Source organism: Perognathus longimembris, chromosome 3 (assembly GCF_023159225.1).
Source record: "Perognathus longimembris pacificus isolate PPM17 chromosome 3, ASM2315922v1, whole genome shotgun sequence".
In the NCBI taxonomy this organism is placed as follows: domain Eukaryota; kingdom Metazoa; phylum Chordata; class Mammalia; order Rodentia; family Heteromyidae; genus Perognathus; species Perognathus longimembris.
The window spans coordinates 98,965,663-98,989,273 of record NC_063163.1 but is presented as its reverse complement, the minus strand read 5'-3'; the positions used below and the strand labels follow the sequence as shown (position 1 = coordinate 98,989,273).

At 40.5% G+C, this 23,611-nt stretch overlaps 1 protein-coding gene across 2 annotated transcripts in view; it reads left to right on the top strand.

Annotated features, from left to right (window-relative positions):
- LOC125349424 (zinc finger protein 717-like) overlaps window positions 1–23,611 on the top strand; it is a 39,186-nt gene that overhangs the window by 7,376 nt on the left and 8,199 nt on the right. Inside the window, exons 5-6 of one of the 2 annotated variants that reach the window (XM_048343568.1) lie at window positions 19,876–20,407; window positions 20,540–21,274. In XM_048343568.1, coding sequence (XP_048199525.1) covers window positions 19,876–20,407; window positions 20,540–21,266 — 1,259 coding nt within the window. In that variant the 3' untranslated portion in view covers window positions 21,267–21,274. Of the gene's footprint in view, window positions 1–19,875; window positions 20,408–20,539; window positions 21,275–23,611 lie in introns of those variants that run through there. The other variant, XM_048343569.1, reaches the window with a different exon arrangement.

Sequence of the window (23,611 nt, the reverse complement as noted above, 5' to 3'; positions counted from 1 at the left end):
TTTGGCTATTGTGAATTGTGCAGCAATAAACATGGAAGTGCAGATGTCTTTTTGATATCCTGAGACCTGTTGTTCAGGATAGATGCCTAGGAGTGGTATGGCTGGGTCATAGGGTAGGTCTATGTTGAGCTTTTTGAGGAACCTCCATACTGTTCTCCATAGTGGTTGTACTAATTTACACTCCCACCAACAGTGGAGAAGGGTTCCTCTTTCCCTGCATCCTCTCCAGCATTTGTTGCTGCCTGAGTTCAGAGTATAGGCCATTCTAACTGGAGTGAGGTATCTCAGGGTATCTCAGGGTTGTTTTTATTTACATTTCCTTTACTGCCAGGGATGTTGAACATTTCCTCATATGTTTCTTTGCCATTTTTATCTCTTCTCTTGTGAAGTGTCTCTTTAACTCCTTTGCCCATTTCCTAATTGGTTTATTGGGCTTGGAGGGGCTTAGTTTTTTGAGTTCTCTGTAGATGACGGATATTAGGCCTTTGTCTGTTACTGTGCTGGTAAAGATCCTTTCCCATATGGTTGGCTGTCTTTCTACTTTGGTGGCTATATCTTTAGCTGTGCAGAAACTTTTTATTTTGTAGTAGTCCCATTTGTCGAGACTCTCCCCTATCTGTTGTGACCCTGGGACTCTATTCAGGAAGTTCCTTCCTGTGCCTATAAGTTCTAGCATCCTTCCTACTCTGTCCCTCAGTAGTTTCAAAGATTCTGATGTTTAGGTCCTTGATCCATTTTGAGTTGATCTTGGTGCATGGTGATAGGCTAGGGTCTACTTTGACTTTTCTACATATGGCTGTCCAGTTTTCCCATCAACAGTAGTTGAAGAGGTTGCTTTTTCCATTGTATGTCTTTAGCTCCTTTGTCGAATATCAGCTGACTGTAAGAGTGCAGCTTTATTTCTGGGTCTTCTGTTCTATGCCATTGGTCTTCAGGTCTGTTTTATGCCAATACCAGGCTGGTTTTTTTTTCTATGATGGCTCTATAATTGAGCTTGAAGTCTGGTATTGTGATACCTCCTGCACTGCGTTTTTTTGCCTAGAATTGCTTTGACTAGTCTAGGTCTTTTGCTGTTCCATATTAATTTATGGGTTTCTTTCTCTATTTCAGTGAAGAATGTAGCTGGGATCTTGATGGGGATTGCATTGAATTTGTATAACAATTTGGGCAATATGGCCATTTTCACTATATTGATTCTGCCTACCCATGCGTATGAGAGGTCTTTCCATCTCCTTGTGCCCTCTTTGATTTCCCTTTTTAGATTTTTATAGTTCTCATTAAGTAGGTCCTTCACGTCTTTAGTTAGGTTGATCCGCAGGTAATTTATTCTTTTTTTTAGCTATTGTAAATGGTATTATTTCCACAATTTCCTTTTCTGCTTGTACATTGCTGGTGTACAGTAAACCTGCTGACTTTTGTGGATTGATTTTGTATCTTGCTACTTTGCCAAAATGGTTTATTAAGTGTAGGAGTTTGGGGACTGAGTTTTTGGGTCCTTCAGATATAAGATTATGTCATCTGGGAATAGGGATAGTTTGATTTCTTCTTTGCCGATGTGGATTCCAGCACTGTGTTGAAAAGAAGAGGGAAGAGTGGGCATCCTTGTCTTGTTTCTGAGTTTAGGAGGAATGGTTTTAGTTTCTCCCCATTTAATACAATATTAGCATTTGGTCTGTTATATATGGCTTTTATTGTTTTAAGGAATGTTGCATCTATTCCTGTTCTCTCCAGAGCTTTTAATAAGTATGGATGTTGTATTTTATCAAAGGCTTTTTGGGTATCAACTGAGATAACAGTGTGATTCTTGGTTTTAGCTCTGTTTATGTGGTGAATTACACTAATCAGTTCACGGATGTTGAACCATCCTTTTGTCTGTGGGATGACACCTACTTGATTATGATGTATAATTTTCTTGATCAGTTTCTGGATCCTGCTAGCTAATATTTTATTGAGGGGCTTTGCGTCTGTGTTCATTAGTGATACTGGTTTTTAGTTCTCTTTTTTTGTTGGGTCTCTGCCTGCAGGGTTTCGGGATGAGTATAATATTAGCTTCATAGAATGAGTTTGGGATTTCTCCTTCTGTTTCTATTTCACAGAAGAGTTTGAGGAGTATTGGTATTAGCTCCTCACTAAAGGTTTATAGAATTCATTGGTGAATTCATCCGGGCCTGGGCTTTTCTTTGTTGGGAGGCTCTTGATTACCCCCTGTATCTCGCTGTAATTTATTGGTTTATTTAGTTGATTTATTTCTTTTTGATTCAGTTTGGGCAGTTTATACTTCTCTAAGTATTGACACATTTCTGTAAAATTATTGTTCTTTAGTGAGTATAGGTTCTGGAAATAGTTCCTTATGATTGTTTGAATATCGTGTGTACTTGTTGTAATTTTTCCAGTGGAGTCCCTGATCTTACGGATATGAGTCTCTTCTTTTTTTGGTAGTTCTTGCAAGGGGTCTGTCAGTTTTATTTATTTTCTCAAAGAACCATTTAGTTTTATTTATTTGTTGAATGGTCTTTCTATTTCAATCAGATTTATCTCTTCTTTAATCTTTGTGATCTCTCTCCTCCTAGTCATTTTAGATTCGATTATTTCTTGTTTCTCCAGATGTTTTAGTTTCATCGTGAGGTTATTCGCCTTCTCTGATTCTATTCTTTTAATGTGAGTGCTGAGGGGCAAGATCATTGCCCTCAGCACTGCCTTAGCTGTATCCCATAGGTTTCTTCGTGATGTATTTTCATTGTCATTGTGGCTTATGAATTAGTTAATTTCATCCTTAATTTGGTTTGTGACCCAAGTGTTAGATAACAGTGAGGGGTTTAGCCTCCAAGTATTAGTATAGCCTCTGTGATATCCTTTGTTATTTAGGGTTACCTTGATTCCACTGTGATCAGATATAATACATGGGATGACGTCAATACTCTTGTATTTGCTGAGGTTCTTTATGTGGGCTATGACATGATCTATTTTGGAGTATGTTCCATGGGCTGCTGAGAAGAATGTGTATTGAGTCTCTGTGGGGTGAAAGACTGTACAGATCTGTTAGATCCATTTGGGATATGGTGTTACTTAGGTCTTTGGCTCCCTTGCTAATCCTCTGTGTGTTGGATCTGTCTCTTGGAGGGAGTGGAGTATTAAAGTCACCCACTGTGATTGTGTTTGTGCCTATCTTGTTCTGTAATTCTGTGAGAATTTGTTTGACATATTTAGGGTGTCTTTTGTTCAGTGAGTATAAATTTATCACCGTGATGTCTTGATTCTGGATTTTTCCTTGTATTAAAATGCAGTGCCCTTCTTTGTCTTTTTGAGTTGATTTTAATGAGAAGTCCAGCTTGTCTGAAATCAGGATGGCTACCCCTGCCATTTTGGTATGTGCGTTTGCTTGGAAGATCTTGATCCAACCTTTCATTCGGAGGCTGTTTTTGTTCCTTGCTGTAAGATGGGTCTCTTGAAGACAACAGATAGCAACCTTTTGTTTACAGATCCACTCTGTCAGTCTGCTCCACTTTTTGGAGAGTTTTTACCATTTATACTCAAAGAGATCATGGATAAATGTGTTTTTTCCCTTCCATTTTTCTGTTAGGCTGTTTTTCCTCTCCCTTTTTTCTTGTCTTTATTGAGCTGCTCTTCCTGTTGGGCTTTGGCTATTGTAGAGTTTCTGTTTCTGTCTGGGGGTACTGTACATTTTCTATTGGGTAGGGTTCCCCTCTTAGAATTCGCTGTAAGGCTGGTTTTTTAATTCACATAATGCTTTACATCCTCCTTTCTATGGAAAGATCTGGTTTTTCCCTCGAAGGTGAATTCTAACTTTGCTGGATATCTAATTCTGGGTTGGCAGTTGTTGGCCTGGAGGACTTGGATTGTGTTCTTCCAGGCTCTTCGTGCGTTGTAGGTTTGTGTGGAGAGAGGTCTGCCATGATTCTGATCTTTTCTCCATTGTAATATAGCTCTTTCTTCATTTTGGCTGCGTTCAAAATTTGCTCTTTATTCTTGAGATCTGTGGTCTTGATAATTATGTGCCTAGGCGAGGATTTTCTAGGGTCTGGTCTGCCAGGAGTCCTATAAGCTTCCGATATTTGGGTGAGTTCCCTTTTGAGATTGTGGAAGTGTTTTGTAATACCTCTATTGAAAATGTGTTGACCTCTGCTCGAGTACTCCTCTCCTTCATCTATTCCAATTATTCACAAATTATATCTCTTCTCCCTGTCCACTATCTCCTGGATTAGTCATCCCTGTAGTTTGACAGTTTCTTGGAGTGTGGTAATCTTCTGGTCCTATCAGCTGCATCATCATCCAAAGGAGAGATTCGGGATTTGATATGATCAATTCTTTGTGATATGGCTTAGAGTGTGATGTTCATCATGGCCAGTGAGCTGTGTATGATTGGCAGATCAGCTCTCATTGTGGTAATTTCTTCTTTTGATGAGTTGTGTTTTGAATCTATTTTTTCATGCATTTTGTTTCTCAGGATGTTAAGGTCTTCTTTAACAGAGGAGTAGACTTTACCAATTTTTGCTTCCATTTCTTTCTTGTTTTCCTGAAGGTCCTTCGAGACTTCCATTCTAAGCCCCTGTAACTGTTTTCTGAATTCGGTCCTGAGGCTTTTGATCATTTCTTCTATCTTAGTCTCAGTTGTTTTTTATTCTCCATCTCCTCAGTCATACTACTTTTTGGAGCTGGCGAGTTGGCTTGACCTTTCATGAAATTTGAAATATTTCTTTTTGATTTAAGTATCTGGAGATCTTCACTTGTAGGTGGCGACCTTGGCTTGGTTTTGTGTTGGTTCCCACTGGTCTGTCAGTGGGGACCTGTTTGTGTCCAGGCTCTGGGTTTAAGTTTGGCTGTTGAACCTTACTGTCCAATGGGTGAGCATGACCGTCTTGGTTGTTGCCCAGGCGGTCACCCTTACTGCACTTAGGGGTGGGTAGGTTCTCTGTCTTCTCTGCAGGACTGTGCTCTGCCACCATGTTGTGCTGACCCTTGTGGGCCCTTGTTGGAGGTTCTCAGGTCGCTGATTCAGCGTGGCGTGGAGACTTTTCTCTTCTTTGATTCTTTTCCTGCTAGTTTCTGTGGGTCAAGAGAGCTCTCCTCTCAGATTGAGAATTGCCGCTGAGGGGTAGCTCGCCCACCTATGTGAAGTGTACCTGTCAGAACAGGTGTTGCTGTCATGGGCTGGCCCGCCCACCTGTGTGGAGTGCACCTGTCAGAGCGGGTGTTCCCGTTAGGGGGTCACTTTAAATCTATTGCTGTGAAACAATAATTGTGAAAATTGAGTAAATATTTCCTCTAATATAAAAAGAAAAGAGTGGAGGCTGGGGATATGGCCTAATGGCAAGAGTGCTTGCCTCCTATACATGAGGCCCTGGGTTCGATTCCTCAGCACCACATATACAGAAAATGGCCAGAAGTGGCGCTGTGGCTCAAATGGCAGAGTGCTAGCCTTGAGCAAAAAGAAGCCAGGGACAGTGCTCAGGCCCTGAGTCCAGTCCCCAGGACTGGCCAAAAAATTAAAAAAATTAAAAAATAAATAAATAAAAATAAAAGAGTGAAACAAGAAATACATTACTCTGAATAGTAATACATACGTGTGAGGTCCTAAATAAACCTTTGAAGAGAAGTGCCTAAACTTTCATGCATCACTTTCTAGTATAACTAGGAAATGTCATTATTTTTATCTTTAGAAATGTTTGTATCCCATTCATGTTTTTTTTGTAGTTATTTCTTTGTGTTATTTTTCATAACTATTTACTGTCAAAGTTATGTACACAGGGGTTACAGTTTCATACATTAGGCTATGGGTACATTTCTTGTACTGTTTATTACCTCCTCCCTCATTCTTCCCCCTCTCCCTCTCCTCCCATGAGTTACTCATTTGGTTTACCCTAAATGGTTTTGCAAGTATTGCTCTTGGACTCGTTTATCTTTTTATCCTTTGTGTCTCGATTTTGATATTCACTCAAAGAACCACTTACTATAGCTCCATCTATAAGCATTTGCATATTATTCCATTCACATTCAGAGGCATTATATTTGTAAGGTGTTACACAGACATGACTAGAATTCCAATCACAGGTCAAAAACAATTCTTGCTGCAAAGCCACATATTTCTGTCCAAGCCAGAACAGTCCTCCTTTGACGCCTTCTATCGCATCTTGAAGGTGGGCGTTTACTTCCAGCTGATGTCATAAATTGTGGGAGTCCTGGTGTCAATGCACCATAAAGTCCTGAGTTTGTACAGATTGTCACAGTGCGGCTCCGGATAGTAGTAGTGGCAATCATTCCGACAAGTCCTGCGATAATCAGTCCAATTGCACAATGACTCTCTTCAAAAGATGCTTGAAAAAGCGCATTACTAGTCCTTGTACAGGTCCTCCTTGTACAGGGATGATGCATGTGAACAGGCACCCAAAGTGAGTGGCGCTGTGTCAAAATCAGTATCCTATCTTGACACGGGAGGGGTGCACAGGGTGAAGATGTAGAATCTTCCAGCTGACTGTCAGGCCATCCTCCATCTTAACCCAAATAAGATGAGCAGGGGCCCTGGTGGCAACAGGCAGTAGTGTCTCCCAGTGGCTCCAATAGAATGTCAAACCTCTTGTTGGGCTGCCTGCAACTTTCTGCATAGACTGGTTAAAGAAGCTAGGTTATAAAGCCTGACTTGAGCAAAATCTACTGTTTTCCTGCTTGCTTTTTAAGTACACTGGCTTTTGCAAGCTGGCGCCCCACTGAATTTTAAAACAGCTTTAGGCAATCAGTGGCCCTTGGGTAATTTTGCCAGGGTAATAAGTTTTGGTAATCAGACCTCTTTAATAAGGCTAGGATTTTCTAGGCCAACATCGAAAGTTTGGTCTATAGCCATCTCTCACAAGTGCAGTCTCTACTCTTGTATACTTGTTAACACTGATTTCTATATCTCTGGTTTATCCTGCCTCATCTAATAATAACTATAATCTCTCAATCCGTAAGAGGAGCTGATGGGCAGAGATCATCTGTCTTCTCTAACATTTTCAGGCTGACAACAATGCCTACATTAACTTTTAATCATTATATACACTTTTTCTTGGGGCTACAGCACTGTAGCCTTTTAACATTGTACTTTGTATAAGTATTTTCCTTATTGGCTGGGGGAACTGATAGTAAGACAAGTTAAAAGATCTTCCTCTTCCATAGGAAAGACTGGAATACCAGACCCATAAGCGGGAGAAAGTAAATGAGGAATAGAAACAGGGACAGTGGCTTCTGCCCATAAATATGGACGTAATAAAGGAGGATTAGAAATATAGGCCCAATACATTACCTCTGATGTAGCCCCTACAGGTTTTCAGTGCACACCTGTCCATTAGAATGGCCTTATCACTTGGATGAGAATGTCTCACCCCGGTCTTGATGCACAGGAGGTGTTTGTTGCCGGATCCACTGGAGCAGGTGCTAGAAAGATCGACTGTCTTCTGTAGAAACATAAGCACATCCTGGGTTATTATCTCCCCTGGAACACAATCTAGCCCCACACCCAATCAAGTCCAGACAGCCTGTGGCTTGTTTAACAAAGGCGGGGCTAAGAAGTGGTGCTCTGCTCTGGCCATTATATCTCCTAGAGGCAATTTTTTAAAAATTAAGAGCAAATAAATTAAGAACAAATATTGCTTCCTCAATAACGGCTCAGGCTACTTCATAAAGACTTTTCATAGAAGTCTCATACCCCTCTGTACTATCCATATCCTTTTTAATTTTTTGAGCTTGTTCTAATACACCTTGACCTTGAGGATTATATTTAGTTCATGTAATATATTATGAAAATTTAAGGATAGCATGGTCTTGGTTTTCTTTTGTGGGAGCAGAAGAGACTAAAGCATCTACTTGAGAATTGCCACATGCCATAGGACCTGGCAAACTAGAATGAGCATGAATGTGAACTACATACAGGGAGTTCTATCTTTGGCATAACAGGCTTTGTAAATGTTTAAATAGTGAATCTAGTAGGGGGTTTATTTGGGAAATATTAGCAGAATATACATTGCATAATACATGTGCTGCATATGCAGAGCCAGTGATTAAATTAAAAGGTATTAATAAATTATGTGAAGCATATATAACAGCCCGTAACTCATTTTGTTATGCCGATTGCCAGGGAGTGAGAAAAAGTTGATATTTATCTTCGGTCCCAAAAGCACATTTGTTATTTTTAGTACCATCTACAAAAACATTTGGAGCATTTAGAATGGGCTCAGAAACTAAAATATTATCAATAATACAAGGGCTAGAAGGTAAATGGTATAAAATTTCTCCAGGAAAGCCATTCAAGGCCAAAGGGAGAATGTCAGAGGTTTGTAATGCAAATTCGTATTGTTGTTTAGGTATAGGGATGATAATGAAGTATGTGTCTTGCCTGCTGATTTGTAGGCACCTTTCATGACCTAGCATAATAATAAAACCAATCACTTTTAGATGTGTGGTTAGCATTTTAGAGAATGTGGGCCTGGTAAATATCCATTCCAAAGGCATGTACTATGCTAGCACCCCTGTGGGTTAGTCTTTGGTAAGTAGAGTTAATAACCCAATAGGGGCAGATATATCTACCTGAGATACGGAATTTTGAGTCAGGGCTTTTTCTACTAAAAATAATTCGTGACGTGCTTCACTAGTTAATTTACGAGGGCTATTTAAATCCGAATCTCCTTGAAGAATGAAGAATATATTATGTAACACATAGGTAGGGATCAGTTAATGTTTCCCAGTAACTTTTGAGAATCATTAAGTGTTCAATTCTTCATCCCGAATCTTTATTAATTGGGGGCTAACTGCTTGTCTTCTAAGTAAATATCCTTGATACTTAAATAGATCTTCTGTTTAAATGAATTTTATCAGGTGCAATTATTAAACCATACTGTTGCAAGTGCAAAGGCAAAATTTGCAACAATTCTGATACAATGTTTTTATCAAGTGCAGCAAATAATCATTTTATTGAAACTCTGCAAGGCAAACTGGAGTAGCAATTAAACAGTCATCTTGGTAGCCATCATTTTCCTATATACAACTTAAAACAACCACTTAGGACAGGTGTGTTTTTCAAATCTCATATCTAGAGATCCATTTTTGATCTCTTAAGTCTTTTACCAAGCCTGAATGTATTTGAAGACATCTGGAGCCTAGGTGACACCCATTGCTTTAGGCTGCTTGTTTTCACTTCCAAATATCTTATCTAGAAAGGCATTCTAAAGCCTTTTAAAGTAGAGGCTTTCACACCTTCAGCTCAGCCTTTATTTGCATGGAAAAACTGAAGCCCATGGGGCACATTGCCTCCTGGCTGCCTGTTTTAAAAGAGCCTATATATATATATATATAGAGAGAGAGAGAGAGAGAGAGAGAGTTAATGAAAGTTGTGTACTTTTATCCCCATTAGTTTATGTACTTTAAAATATTTACGTGATTATATGTAACTTAAGATAGTCTTACTATTCCATCACAGTTCACACTTCCAAAATGTAGTACCTAAATCATTAAACTGATACCCAAAACAATTGTAACAAGAGTACATTTATTTGTGTGCCCCAGAATTATAAACATGAGATTCCAGACTTAGCATCTTTGCCTTTTTAATACATCCAAACTGTAAAACTGTACAGAAATCAAATTATATCAGGTAAATAAACTTTTAACTCTCCTTTAAGATATTCCAATTTTAATCCATTTTAAGGGGCAATTTTAGAAATATCAGTCAAATCATTCATTTTTACCACCAGGTTGTCAATGTTCACCTGAAAACAAAAGAAACAAAAGAAAGGCCTCCATTGGCCTGTCCTATAGAATGGGCCTGTCTCCATCCTACTTCTTAGAGCTCGATGAACTGCCTTGGCGCCCGCTTGCCTTCCTCCACCATGAATGGACGCCCCCGTCTGGCTGTGCCACCCCATGGACTGGCTTAGCTGCACCTTTGTCAGTTTATTCCTCACTCCTGAGGATAGGCTCACTGGCACATGCTAGGTTCTTATTTTTTTATTTTTTAATTATTTTTAACCATAAATTAAAGAGATTTTTAACTATAGTTCCTCTTTAAAATAAAGTAATAATCCTTTAAAACTTTTGATAATGCCCAAACTTGATGACCTTTTGAAGTTTAAAGTTAAACTAACCCATTTTTACATCATACAGTTTCAATCTTGAACACATTCACATCCACATACACGTGCGCACGCACACACATACATACATTCACATATACAAGTTTTTATGTAAAAGAACTTAAAGCGCTCAAAACAACTATCGGCCATACATTTTTAGTGGCAAGAGGTATTTTTGCCAATCTTATTCTTGCGATGACCAAAACTTAAGACAAAACCTTTAATGAATGATTTTAGCATTTTTTAGTCTCATTCACCAGGGCCTGCTAGCTTTAGCAAGAGATTTTAGCATACTAAATACTTTTCACCTGAAGATAACTGGGTTGGGGGAGTATAACTGAGTATAACTGCAGTATAACTGAGCCCACCCAGCACTTGACTCTAGTGTTTAGCCCAATTTTAGCTAGGGGCATTTTACAGTTTTGAATTACTCTCAGGCTAAAATTAGCCGACTGTTTGATCCCGGCTTTTAGCAGCCTGCACTTTTTAAACTGCCTTCTTGCAGAAGGGGACACAGCACATTGTAGACTCTGAAGTTTTCCCCATAGACATGTAAATGGACAACAGAAATATGGAAAACAAAAGTTTATATTTAAAACTGGTACCAAACTCAAAAGACAAAAGTAGGGCTGGGGACATGGCCTAGTGGCAAGAGTGCTTGCCTCATATACATGAGGCCCTGGGTTCAATTCCCCAGCACCATATATATAGAAAATGGCCAGAAGTGGCACTGTGGCTCAAGTGGCAGAGTGCTAGCCTTGAGCAAAAAAGCCAGAGACAGTGCTCAGGCCCCGAGTCCAGTCCCCAGGACTGGCAAAAAAAAAAAAAAAGACAAAAGTAGCCAAGACAAAACAGGACATAAAATTAGAGCCTTTATGCTTTGGATGGCATGCCCAGCGTCCACAAGCTGCCAGCCAGAGTGATGGAAAGCCCATAGGGCCCTGAAAATTCTCAGGGGTATCCTCCCCAGTGGAGACTTCCATCCCCTGGCAATCAGCCTGCCGAGGCCACCCACCAGAGGCCTTTTTCCCCAATGTAGCAGTCTATGAAAAAAGTAAACAACAAACTAATCAGCCAAGGACAAAGACACAAGAAACACATGTATGAAACCTGTAGTGTGGCACAAATTAAAAGTGCAATTGCAGTAAAAATTCTTTTGAGAGGTAAACGAAAAATTACTAGTCCTTCCCGAATTCCAAGCTGATGGATGGAAACAAGGAGTGGTGGCTCCCCTGCTAGTGCCTGGGTGCAAGGAAAAGATGATGGAGAAGCCTCATTTGTTATGCCCATGTCACAAGACGGCCTCCAAGAAGACCACCGAGAGCCAGATGTTCCGAAATGCAAAAGTAAGGCTTTATTCAGGCAAGCTGCAGCTTGGGTCTCATCCCATTCACTGATTTAGCGGAAATAGGGAGGAGGACCCTGAGCTGAAATCTTACAGGGTTTATAAAGGCAAAAACCAAAAAGTTACAGTAACCAAGGTGTTTATAGATCTGATTGGCTCTGTGATAGGGGCAACATTCCAGGGTGGACAGAGATTATCAAAACATTCTCTTGGCTGTCTGGGTTCTGACAACCTGTACTGCTAGATGGAATAATTTGGCAGCCTGAATGGGCTCACAGTGCCTATTTATCTTTCCCTAGCATGGCCATTTCTCAAAGCTTCTGCAGGCCCAAGGTTACAGGCACAGAGTGGGGCCTAGCTAGCTTTAAGATAGTTTTGTTTAAGGAATTTACAGCTCAGCAGTTTCAGCACAAACAGGACAAGTTCTTAGAATTCAACATAAACAACAAGATGGCTACAGTTTCAAAATGGAGTCACTGATGCCTCAAAGTAGGATTTACCTTCACTCTTCATTCCCCCCTTTTGGTTTTGGCATTCAGGAACACAATCATGCGTTCCTACGGCTAAGTTTGAAGTACCAATCATACATAGCAGGCCTAGCAAGGTAAAGTTAGCCAAGCCCATCTTTTGGTATACAGCCTCTGTTGTGGCTAATCTGCCACCAGGATAGAATGTTCTCTCTTACTGTGAATGGGTCCACCAGCTCCAGTCATCCAGGTTTCCTTGTCGGTGGCACTTTACTCAGTTGGTAGCGGGTGTTGCTCAGGGGGAGGTCCAGTCTCATAAAGGGCCTTTAGCTTGGGCCACATCTCTTGGTGGGCCTGCTATAGGGCAATGAGGGGGGATAAAAGCTCATAACAAATGTGATTGCAAGTTAGGAATTATGGGAGTGGATCCCAAATCTGATCCTAAGGATACACATGAGCAAATCCAGGCTTTACATACAAAACCATCTCAGCAAGGGAATCAAGCAGTTAAAGATACATGAGATCTTTCTGGTTAACATTTAGATGACATCACACAAGTCCCTTAGCCCTGCAGATGCAGGTACAGATAAACATAGTTTTACACCAAAGCCCCAATTCTGACCCTATTTATATTATAACCAATTTGATTACATACCAACTTTACTCAGAAGTTCCAATTTTAAGACATACTCATACCATTTGCTACATACTTAAACTTTCTGGGGATTGTCTTCCTCACTTTTAGCATGCCAAAACCTTTTAATCTAAAGGAAATATTTTTTCCCCCAATTTTCTTTCTAAAGTCTTCCTACTGTTTTATAAGCTGTTTATAAGCTGTCTCATAAAACTTAACATATCCCCACTCACAACAACATGTACATCCTCACACCATCAGTGATTTATTGTAGCATTCTGTGATAATTGAAGACAATCCTTACTTTTACACTGGCTCTTGCAGGCTGACACCCCACTAGTTTAGGCAGTGGCCCTCGGATTCATTTCTCTGGTCCTTGATCTTTAAAGGGGAGCTAATGGGCGAAGATCATCATCTTCTGTAACTTCTTCAGGCTGACTCAGGGGCATTGGCCTTACCTAGCTAGGAACCGATAACCTTAATCTACTTTACCAAGGGGTTGCCAGGATCAGATGTCCATTGGGAGCTTCACTCCCAACTGGAAATTACATTTACATTTAACAACTATACAGACTTCTTTTTGGGCTTCAGGCCTTTTAGCATTGCAGTTTGTAAAAGCTTTTTCCTGACTGGCTGGGGAACTGATCTCTGATGACCTAAAAAAAATACCTACATTATCTTTGCAGGCCTTTAACAGATCTCAATACAAGCTTTTTTTTTTTCCCCTAAACAGATGTATCAGCTCAAAATTCACTGCCAGTTAGGGCTTTGAGCAGATGCAGGGGGTTAGGATTTTTAAACTATCCCCCATTTAACAAACTTAGCTTTACTACCCACTATCACAGATGACTGGTGAGTTCCTGACCAGTTACAAAGTAGATAGACATGGGCAATAAAAGGCATGCTTACGAACTATTCTTCTAGGACCTCCCAGCTCTGATTAACTTTTGAAAGGCCAAACAGGAGTGACTCTAGGGTCTGACACCATCTCTGCTAGCCAAGCAGTGGCTTACTGCCTCTGGATGCACAATTACTTTGTCCCAGGATTAACTTTTCCATATTGGTGGAAATGCACTTTTGGCATTTCTCTGGGTCTGTCACTGGACTTGGCCTCAGGGCCTGAGGGTCTGTCACTGGACTTGGACTCAGGGCCTGAGTGCTGTCCTTCAGCTCTCCAGCTCAAGACTAGCGCCCTAACACTTTGAGCCTCAAAGCTACTCATGACTCTGTTCCCAGCACTCTGCTGGCTAACTAGAGATGAAGACTCTCACAGGGACCTTTTTCTTCCTGGGCTGGCTTCGAACTGCAGATTTCAGATCAATGAGTCTTACAAGAGGCCACTTTACTCCAATTCAAGCAACAAAGTGGTCCACATAGAAGTAGTTTTTAAGCATGCTCTTACCTGGAACTTATTAAGGGCCAATGTTAGATCTTGACAAACTCGTAGGAATCACCTGTCTTTCTCTGTGAGCCTGTTGGAAACTGTTACAAACACCTACAAACAACCTGGAATGGCAATTAAACACTCATTTTGGTAGCCATAATTTTTCTTTATCTAACTTAAACATTTAGGACAAGTTTTATTTTCAAATCTCATATCTAGAAATCCATTTTGTTTTAATTTCTTTAACATTTACCCTTTAGCATTCTGGCTCCTCAAATTCATTATCTAGAAATGCATTTTAAGGCCTTTAAAAGTAGAGGCTTTTACATCTTTGCCTCAACCTTATTTGCATCTGAAAAACTCTAAAGCCCAGGAGGCATCTAGCCTCCTGGCTGCCTATTTTAAAAGAGCCATTTTTATTTTTAGTCTCAGTTACTGCATGAAGACCTTTGAACTCAAATGACAATATTTCCTTAATGCAGGAATTACAAGTACAAAATTAGAAAGACTTATTCATTCACCTTTTTAATAACTTAGTGAGAAACATTAGCTCATTTTGCCATTTCTTTTTACATACAGAGAGTTAATGAGAGTTTACTTCTATCCCCATTAGTTTAAATATATGCATATTTTTTAAATACTTGTCTGATTATATGTAACTTAAGATAGTTAGGAGTCTTATTACATCACAGTATAGACATAAAATTCAGTACCTAAGTCATTAAACTGATATCTAAAACAATTGTAACAAAAGTACTTTTAACAGTGTTCACCAGAATTACAAACACAAGAAATCCACTCTCAGCATCTTTGCTTTTTCAATACATCCAAATTGCAGAAATAGCACAGGAATCGAATCACATCAGATATATAAACTTTGTAACTATTTAAAAAACTTTTCCAACTCTTAGTACCTCTCAAGGGGCAGTTTTAGAAATTCCAGTCAAATCATTCATTTTTACCACCAGGTTTCCAAAGTTCACCTGAAAACAAAAAGACAAAAGAAAGGCCTCCATTGGCCTGTCCTACAGAATGGCCAATCTCCATCCTACTCCTCAGAGCTTGATGAACTGTCTTGGTGCCGGCTTGTCCTCTTCCACCATGAATGGACGCCCCCTTATGGCTGTCCCACCACATGGATTTCCTCCAGGGCCTGTGCCACCACGTCGGCTGGCTAAGCTGCACCTTTGCCAGATCACCCCTCACTCCTGTGGATAGGCACACAGGCCCGTCCTAGGTTTTTCCTGTCCTTTCCTATTGGTCTCTGATTGAGAAACCCAAGCAGTTTTTGTTTTAAGCAGTGATAAACCTTTGCATCCAAATTTCTGACAACCCTAATTTTTTAATTAAAGAAACATTTTTTAACTATAATTTTTCTTTAAAACAATGCAATAATCCTTTAAAGCATTTGGTAATGCCCAAACTTGATGACCATTTGGATTTAAAATTAAACTCACTGAATTTTTCATCATACTCTTGAACATGTTCATACTCATATGCACACACACACGCACACACACACACACACATATTCAAAAGATCTTAAAGCATGCAATATGAACATCGGCTGTACGTTTTCCAGTGGCAAGAGATATTTTTGCCAGTCTTACTCCTGCAACACCCAAATTTTAAGACAAAACTTTTAACAAATGATATTAGTATTCTCCAGCCTCATTTTCCAGGGCTTGATAGTTTTAACAAAACATTTTAGCACACCAAATAATTTTCTGCTTAAGAAGGCTGGGTGGGGGTCCCCCAGAGTTCTTTTTGCGGACACTCACACTCTGATTGTGAGCTATCACCTGTACATCTTTCCAGTGAGCTAAACATATATCCAGTGGGCGAAGAGAGTCTGTCCCATTTTGTCCATCACAGTCAGGAGATACAGAAAACAGAAGAACAGTCCAGACCAGTCTGTAACAATACAATTTTTTTTCTGAAACATCTTTTCTAGTATCTGATTGCCTTGACTTTTACTTTCTTTCCTAATTTACCACCAGACCTAGTCTCCTCAGTACTCAATCTCGTCCTAGGCCCTTTTGCTTTCAATTTCACTTTCTCTTTTACATCAAAGTCCAATTAACCACACCAATCAGACAACTCCCACACTATTATTGTGGGCAATTTGCTTAACTTCTTTCCAGTGAGCTAAAGTCAAGTTCGGGGGAGTGGAAGGAACATTCCCCATCATCTTTCTGTCAGTCAGGCATAACGCCAGAAATAAACACACAAAAATAATCACAGGCACAAGACCAGACAACACTTACAGACAGACTTAGGGAGCCGTGGCTTACAGGTTTGACTGTGTCTCCTGCCCCTGTGAGGAGGTAGACCACATAGTCTTAAGGCTGTCTCTTTCCCGTTCCTGTGTAGGAGCAGACCAGACAACCCCGAATACAGAGTGGACTGGACAGGTGCCCATTAGAAGGGACTCCCGGTCCAGTCCTTCAGGTTCAGGGTGGTAGTGGGAAGCCTGAGGACCCTGTGGAGCGCTTGAGGCGTCCCCCCAGTCCTCCAGGACTGCCCGTAGTAGTGCATCCACTCCAGCTGGTCCTTCACTACCTACAGGTTCAGATTCAGGCGGCCGACCAAAACAGAAAACAAAACTACATATCACACAGACACAGACACACAGAATGAACAGCGCTGTTTCTTACCTTCCGGGTCTGGGGTCTTGGGGGTCCTTGGGGCATCCTGGACGAAACCCCAACTGTTATGCCCATGTCGCAAGACGACCTCCAAGAAGACCACCGAGAGCCATATATTCCGAAATGCAAAAGTAAGGCTTTATTCAGGCAAGCTTCAGCTTGGGTCTCATCCCATTCACCGATGCAGTGGAGATAGGGAGGAGGACCCCGAGCTGAAATCTTGAAGTGTTTATAAAGGCAAAACCACAAAGTTACAGTAACCAGGTGTTTACACATCTGATTGGCTCTGTGCTAGGGGCAACATTCCAGGGTGGACAGAGGTTATCAAAACATTCTCTCGGCTGTCTGGGTTCTGACAACCTGTCCTGCTAGGTTGAATATTTTGGCAGCTTGGATGAACTCACAGTGCCTATTTATCTTTTGCTAGCATGGCCATTTCTCAAAGCTTGTGCACGCCCAAGGTTACAGGCACAGAGTGAAGCCTGGCTAGCTTTAAGATAGCTTTGCTTAAGGAATTTACAGTTCAGCAGTTTCAGCACAAACAAGTTCTTACAATTCAACATAAACAAGATGGCTACATTTTCAAAATGGAGTCACTGCTGCCTCAAAGTAGGATTTACCTTCACTCTTCACATTCACTGGAATGGAGCCATGAGTCGGCCCTGTATTACAGCTGTCCTAAGTTAACTGAAAGAGGTCAATATCTTCATAATGAGGGGGCTGAGCTACACCTCCACTTGGAGGGGGTTGAATGACAGGAAAAGCTCAATAGCAAGAGAGAAACAGAACCATAGGAATCAGAATAAGAAAAGTAAAAGTGGACCCGCAGCAGCAATCTTTTGCTTTTCACTTTCACCTTCCTGACAGCCCCTGGCAGATCGCAAGAGCTCTGTAGCGCTCTGACTGCACTGCTGAGCTGCCTAAATTAGTTTTGTTCTCTCAAGGAGCACATGTAGAGACCAAAGGCTTATTTGATGTTAATTTTTCTTTAACAGAACTGACAGGAGATTGTTCAGGTGTAGCCATCTCTTTTAGTTCCTGTCCAATTTGAGTTTTTGCCTCCTCTGGCAGATTATAGGCCTTCATGGCTTTCTCCACGTCAGCCTCTAGCTAAGCAGCTGATGTTATGATGGCATCAGGAGACATCATACTCAGAGCTGCATGGGTTCAGGCCCAAACAGACGAAAACGTAACTGGAACCTTGTCACCACACAGATATGCCTTTTCCACATTATTCTTTACTTTATCCCAGACTTCTAAGTTTCCTCCGGAAACCAAGAATTATACTCCACTACCACCTGCATGTACTCATCTATTTATAAACACGAGACCATAGATCTGTTACGTTTCAGTACATGGTGGATAAGATTAGAAAAAGGAGTAGATTTAGCTTGTCTCATAACCCTGTAATATTTTATCTATTAGGAGCTCACCACACTGTTCCCCTGTCTCCTGTGGATCAAAATATCTCTCACCTCCACTCGAGAGCTCGAACGCAGTTTTGTAAATTCCTATGGATCAATTATCAGAACACCAGTTGTTGGACCCGGGTAACTGTAACCGTAGTCAGAACACGGGGGTTGCAGGGGTGAATGGACCAATGCACACTTTATTTTAGGAGGGCCATGGTTTATATAGCGTTAGAAATCAATTCACAGCTTCAAGAGTAAAATTAATACAGAAAGATAGCCATATCAATACAAAAGTTGTGAATGTCACTACGACAAAGGGTATTGCTACTACAAAGGTAATCACTCCCACAAAGGGTATCACTACTACAAAGGATCAAACCAGTCAAGGCAAACCTCTATCACCAAGCTACTATTTCCTCAAGACTAATTATCTTAGACCATTGACTTCCCTATTTGCTGTAAAAAGCTTTTGCTGCAGCAGCTGGGCAAATAAGTCTCCCCAGGGAGGTTCTGGGCGTGGGGGGGGGGGGAGAATCTCATAACAAAGTGACTTCCTTTGGCCAACAAACACAGGAGACTCTTTAATGAAGATGTGTTCTCATAGGCCTATTAGTTTGCTAATAAGGTGTCAGAATATCTGTGCCGAGGCTAAGTCCCCCACTGGTCAGAGAAATTATTCTCCCACAGGAAGGGGATACAAAAGGATCATAAACGAAAGAAGCTACAGTTTCACATGGCATGTTGAAAGTAATTACAACAGTGATATAACATTTGTTTCCTTAACATGGAGTTCATTTCCCTTAGCATACCTTATGTGTTCCTAAGGGCATAGCTATTAGGCTCTTGTAATCCTCTGCTGTGACTAGCCTAAACCTGTGCTAATTATTCCCTCTGAGGGAAACCATAGAGTCCATGTTTCTTTGGGTCTGGTTCACTTCACTTAGTATAACTTTTTCCAAGGCCTTCCATTTCCTTATGAATGGGACAATGTCATTCTTTCTGATAGAGGCATAAATTTCCATTTTTTATCTGTACCACATTTTCCTGATCCATTCGTCTAGTGCGGGGCATCTAGCTTGGTTCCATATTTTACCTATGACAAATTGTGCTGCGATGAACTTTAGTGTGTTCTTGTTCGTGGTCTTTTGGATAGATGCCCAAAAGTGGGCTGCTGTGTTATAGGGGAGCCCTATGTTTAGACTTCTGAGGAAACTCCATACTGCTTTCCAGAGTGGCTGAACCAGTTTGCATTCCCACCAACAATGAAGTAGGGTTCCTTTTGGCCAAATCCCCTCCAACATTTGTTACTGTTTTTTTGTTTGTTTGTTTTTTTCTTGATAAAGGACATTCTTACTAGGCTGAGGTGGAATCTCAATGTTGTTTGACTTCCATTTATTTTATGGCCAGTGACGAAGAGTACTTTTTCATATGTCTCTTGGCCATTCTCATGTCCTCATCAGAGAAGTCTCTTTTTAAGTCTTTAGCTCATTTGTTGAGGGGTCTCTTGGTTCTTTGAGGTTTTGTTTTGGAGGAATTTAATTATTTTAGTTCTGAATATATTTTAGATATGAGACCTTTGTCCATTGTAGGGCTGGTAAAGATCTTTTCCCAATCTGTGGGCCTTCTGTTTATCTTTGAAGCTATGGCTTTAGCTCAGAAGAAGCTCCTCAGTTTGATGCAGTTCCATTTGCCAAACCTTTCTTTGATTTGTAGCATTTCTGGGCCTTTATTAAGGAAGTTTTTTCCTGTGCCAAGGAGCCCAAGTGTTTCTCCTACCCGTTCTTGTAGTGTTTTCAGGGTATCTGTTTTTATTTCAATGTCTTTGATCCTCATGTTTATTTATTTATTTATTTTTGATGAATTATTTTAGATGTCCTGGAAATTGATGACATGATTAAGAGTTGCGAGGAAAGTCCAGAAGAATGGCCGAATGAAGTAGCAATCACCAAAAGCAACCTTGTGGATGAAAGAGTGAGATTAATGAGAACTTTTCATTTGAGCCCTAAACACATGACAGAGCTGCATAGGAATAGTAGGAAATCCTTAGGAATGTGGACTGAGGCATCCATTGCACGTCAGAATATGGTTCTCCATTGTGAGCTTGAAGAGATGCATGCTGGATCTAGGCCTGGTATCTCTCATGTAGAGGAAAATTCCCTTAGCCACATGGAGACTTTTAGTCAACATTGCGAGAGTCCCAGTGAGCAGCAGTATTTCACAGATGGTGGAAAAGGGATGGTATTAACCTCAAAGACCATATTCTTTAGAAATAATTGTGCTTGTGTGGGAGAAAATCATTATGAATGCAACAAATGTGGAAAGTCCTTCAATCATGAGTCAGCTCTGAAAACACATAATAGGATACACATTAGTGAGAAAATTTATGAATGTAATAAGTGTGACCATTCCTTTGGGAGCAAGAAAATTCTTAGCCGACATAACAAAATTGACTCAGGTGAGAGACCTCATATATGTAACAAATGCGGAAAATCTTTCAGGTTGAGGACCATTTTATACAAATGTAACACATGTGGAAAGTCTTTTGCCAGGAAAACAAAGCTTAGGGTTCATGAGAGAAGACATACAGGAGAGAAACCTTATAAATGTAACACGTGTGGAAAGTCTTTTGCCTGGCAATCATATGTTCGTGTTCATGAGAGAACACATACAGGAGAGAAACCTTATAAATGTAACACATGTGGAAAGTCTTTTACCCGGAAACCATACCTAAGTGGTCATGAGAGAACACATACAGGAGAGAAACCTTATAAATGTAACACATGTGGAAAGTCTTTTGCCTGGAAATCATATGTTCGTGTTCATGAGAGATCACATAGAGGAGAGAAACCTTATAAATGTAACACATGTGGAAAGTCTTTTGCCATGAAAACAAAGCTTAATGTTCATGAGAGAACACATACAAGAGTGAAACCTTATAAATGTACCACATGTGGAAAGTCTTTTTCCAAGAAAACAAGGCTTAGTCTTCATGAGAGAACACATACAGGAGAGAAACGTTATAAATGTAACACATGTGGAAAGTCTTTTGCCACGAAAACAAAGCTTAGTGTTCATGAGAGAACACATACAGGAGAGAAACCTTATAAATGTAACACATGTGGAAAGTCTTTTGCCCAGAAATCATACCTAAGTGTTCATGAAAGAACACATACAGAAGAGAAACCTCACAAATGTAACACATGTGGTAAGTCTTTTTCCCGGAAATCATACCTAAGTGTTCATGAGAGAACCCATACATGAGAGACCTTACAAATGTAAAACAAGTGGAATGTCTTTCACCCAGAAGACATATATTCGTATTCATCAGTGATCACACAGACGAGAAACCATATGGCCATAACGAGTGTGGAAAGTTTTTAACCAACAAGTCTTATCTAAGTACCCAGAAGCAAGTTCAAACAAGTGAAAAACTTTATCAATGTAATCAGTGTGGAAAATCACTTACCTGGAAGGCACACCTTACTGTTCATGAGAACACACATACATGAGAGAAACTTTATGGATGTAACACATGTGGGAAGTTTTCACCCAGAAAACCTATCTTCCTGTTCATCAGCAAATACACACAGGAGAGAAACTTTAGGAATGCAGCACATTTGGAAATTCCTTCAGGGACAGGTCATCCTTAAGGAAACATAACAGAATTCACACAGGTCAGGAATCATATGAATGTAACCAGTGTGGGAAGTCTTTCACCATGAAAATACACCTGTGCAAAAGAAATTAGCAAGGTGTGTAACTACTTCAAGCAACACTTCATAATTTACTCACCAACAAAAAATAGGAACGCATAAAACTATGTGAATGCATTGCAAAGGAAGAAAATATTAATGGAAATTACAGCATTGATGGACCTTGAATATAATCAGCTAAATAAAATACACCAGTTAGAAAGGAATAGCCATGCATTATGTCTCATTGAGTGTGCAACGATCAAACTCATGCACAAAAAGATGGATGATTCTGGAGACTAGAATAGATAGGCATAAGAGCTGCATATTCAATGATCCTACTGTTTCACATATGGAAATGGAAGATGAGAAATGTTCTAGGTGCATGGAAGAGATGGGAGCCCAAAATAAACATGTACTATCAGTTTTCTTCAGGATACAGAATATCAGTGCTGTATAATTGTTGAGACTCAATTTCTAAAATAATAGCTCTTTTTTTTGCTATCCTTGGAGTTTGAATTCATGCCCTGAGCACTATCCCTGGCTTCTTATTGCTCTAGACTAGCACTCTATCACTTGAGCCACAGCACCATTTTTGGCTTTTTCTATATATGTGGTACTGAGGAATCGAACCAGTACTGCATTACCAGCCCCTAAAACCACACTTTTACTGATTTGGACCACCCAAGTTATCAACACAGTAGCCAATGAAGCTGGACCCTGACTCACACCTCTCATTCTAGCTACTCTGGACTCTGTGTCCTGAGGATTTAGGTTCAGAATCAGTCCATGCAGAAAAGTCCATAAGACTATTTGCAATTAAGCAGCAAAAAGCCATAAGTAGAGCTGTGGCCCAAGTGTTAAAGCACCAGACTTGCCTAGATAAAACAAAGAGCAAGAGAAGAGCATGAGGCTCTGAATTCAAGCCCTAGTGCTGGAAATAAATTAATGAACAAATAAACCAAACCCTGAAGCCAGTGCATTAGGGGATGTGTGGCTTTGAGCACTCACACGCCCTAGCCTCTCCCCTCTGTACTGCCATCATGAAAATGGCAGTGTAGTTGATGTGCAGCATTCTGGTGCCGTCTTATAAAGCCAGAGGAGAGTGGGTGCTCACAGCACCATCTTTCCTAAAATAGTTCCCCAAAAAGGATGGAGGAGGCAATGGAGAGTTTAGTGCACTGAAGGATAATCCTGTAACCAGGCAAAAATTCAGCAACTCACCAACTAAGTATTAATATCTTTTAGTGCCAAAGAACAGAAAAGAATTTACCCCCAAGTGACAGCTGAAAATTTCCCTTTCACATAGATCAAGGAACTGACCCATGTTAGGGCCTGGTTAAGTAACGGACTTTGCGTACAGTGGTATGAATGTAATAAGCTGCACTCCACAGGGCTACCAAAATCCCTGTGCTCTGAGCCCAGCTCTAGGTTTGCTACTGTGTTTTGTTTGGAGGAGGAAGGGGAATGTTTTTCCTCACACCGTAAAGAACAAAATATCAACCCCCACCTAATGGGTTTTCCCCACTCATTTAAAAAACTACATTTCTAATTCAAACAGGGGGCAAGCCTCTATTGAGTCTATGAAGTAGCTTTACAAGTATACCTGCAACTCCCTTTATGAAAAAAAGCTCTGATAGTTTACATGGACTGAATGTAGGTATAAGAAGCATCAGGTGCTGGGAATATGGCCTAGTGACAAGAGTGCTTGCCTCATATACATGAAGCCGTGGGTTCAATTCCCCAGCACCACATATACAGAAAATGGCCAGAAGTGGTGGTGTGGCTCAAGTGGCATATTGCTAGACTTCAGCAAAAAGAAACCAGGGACAGTTCGCAGGCCCAGAGTGCAAAGCCTGGTACTGGCAAAGAAAAAAAAAACTGTAACAAGAAGCATCAAAGGATCCCCCAAAC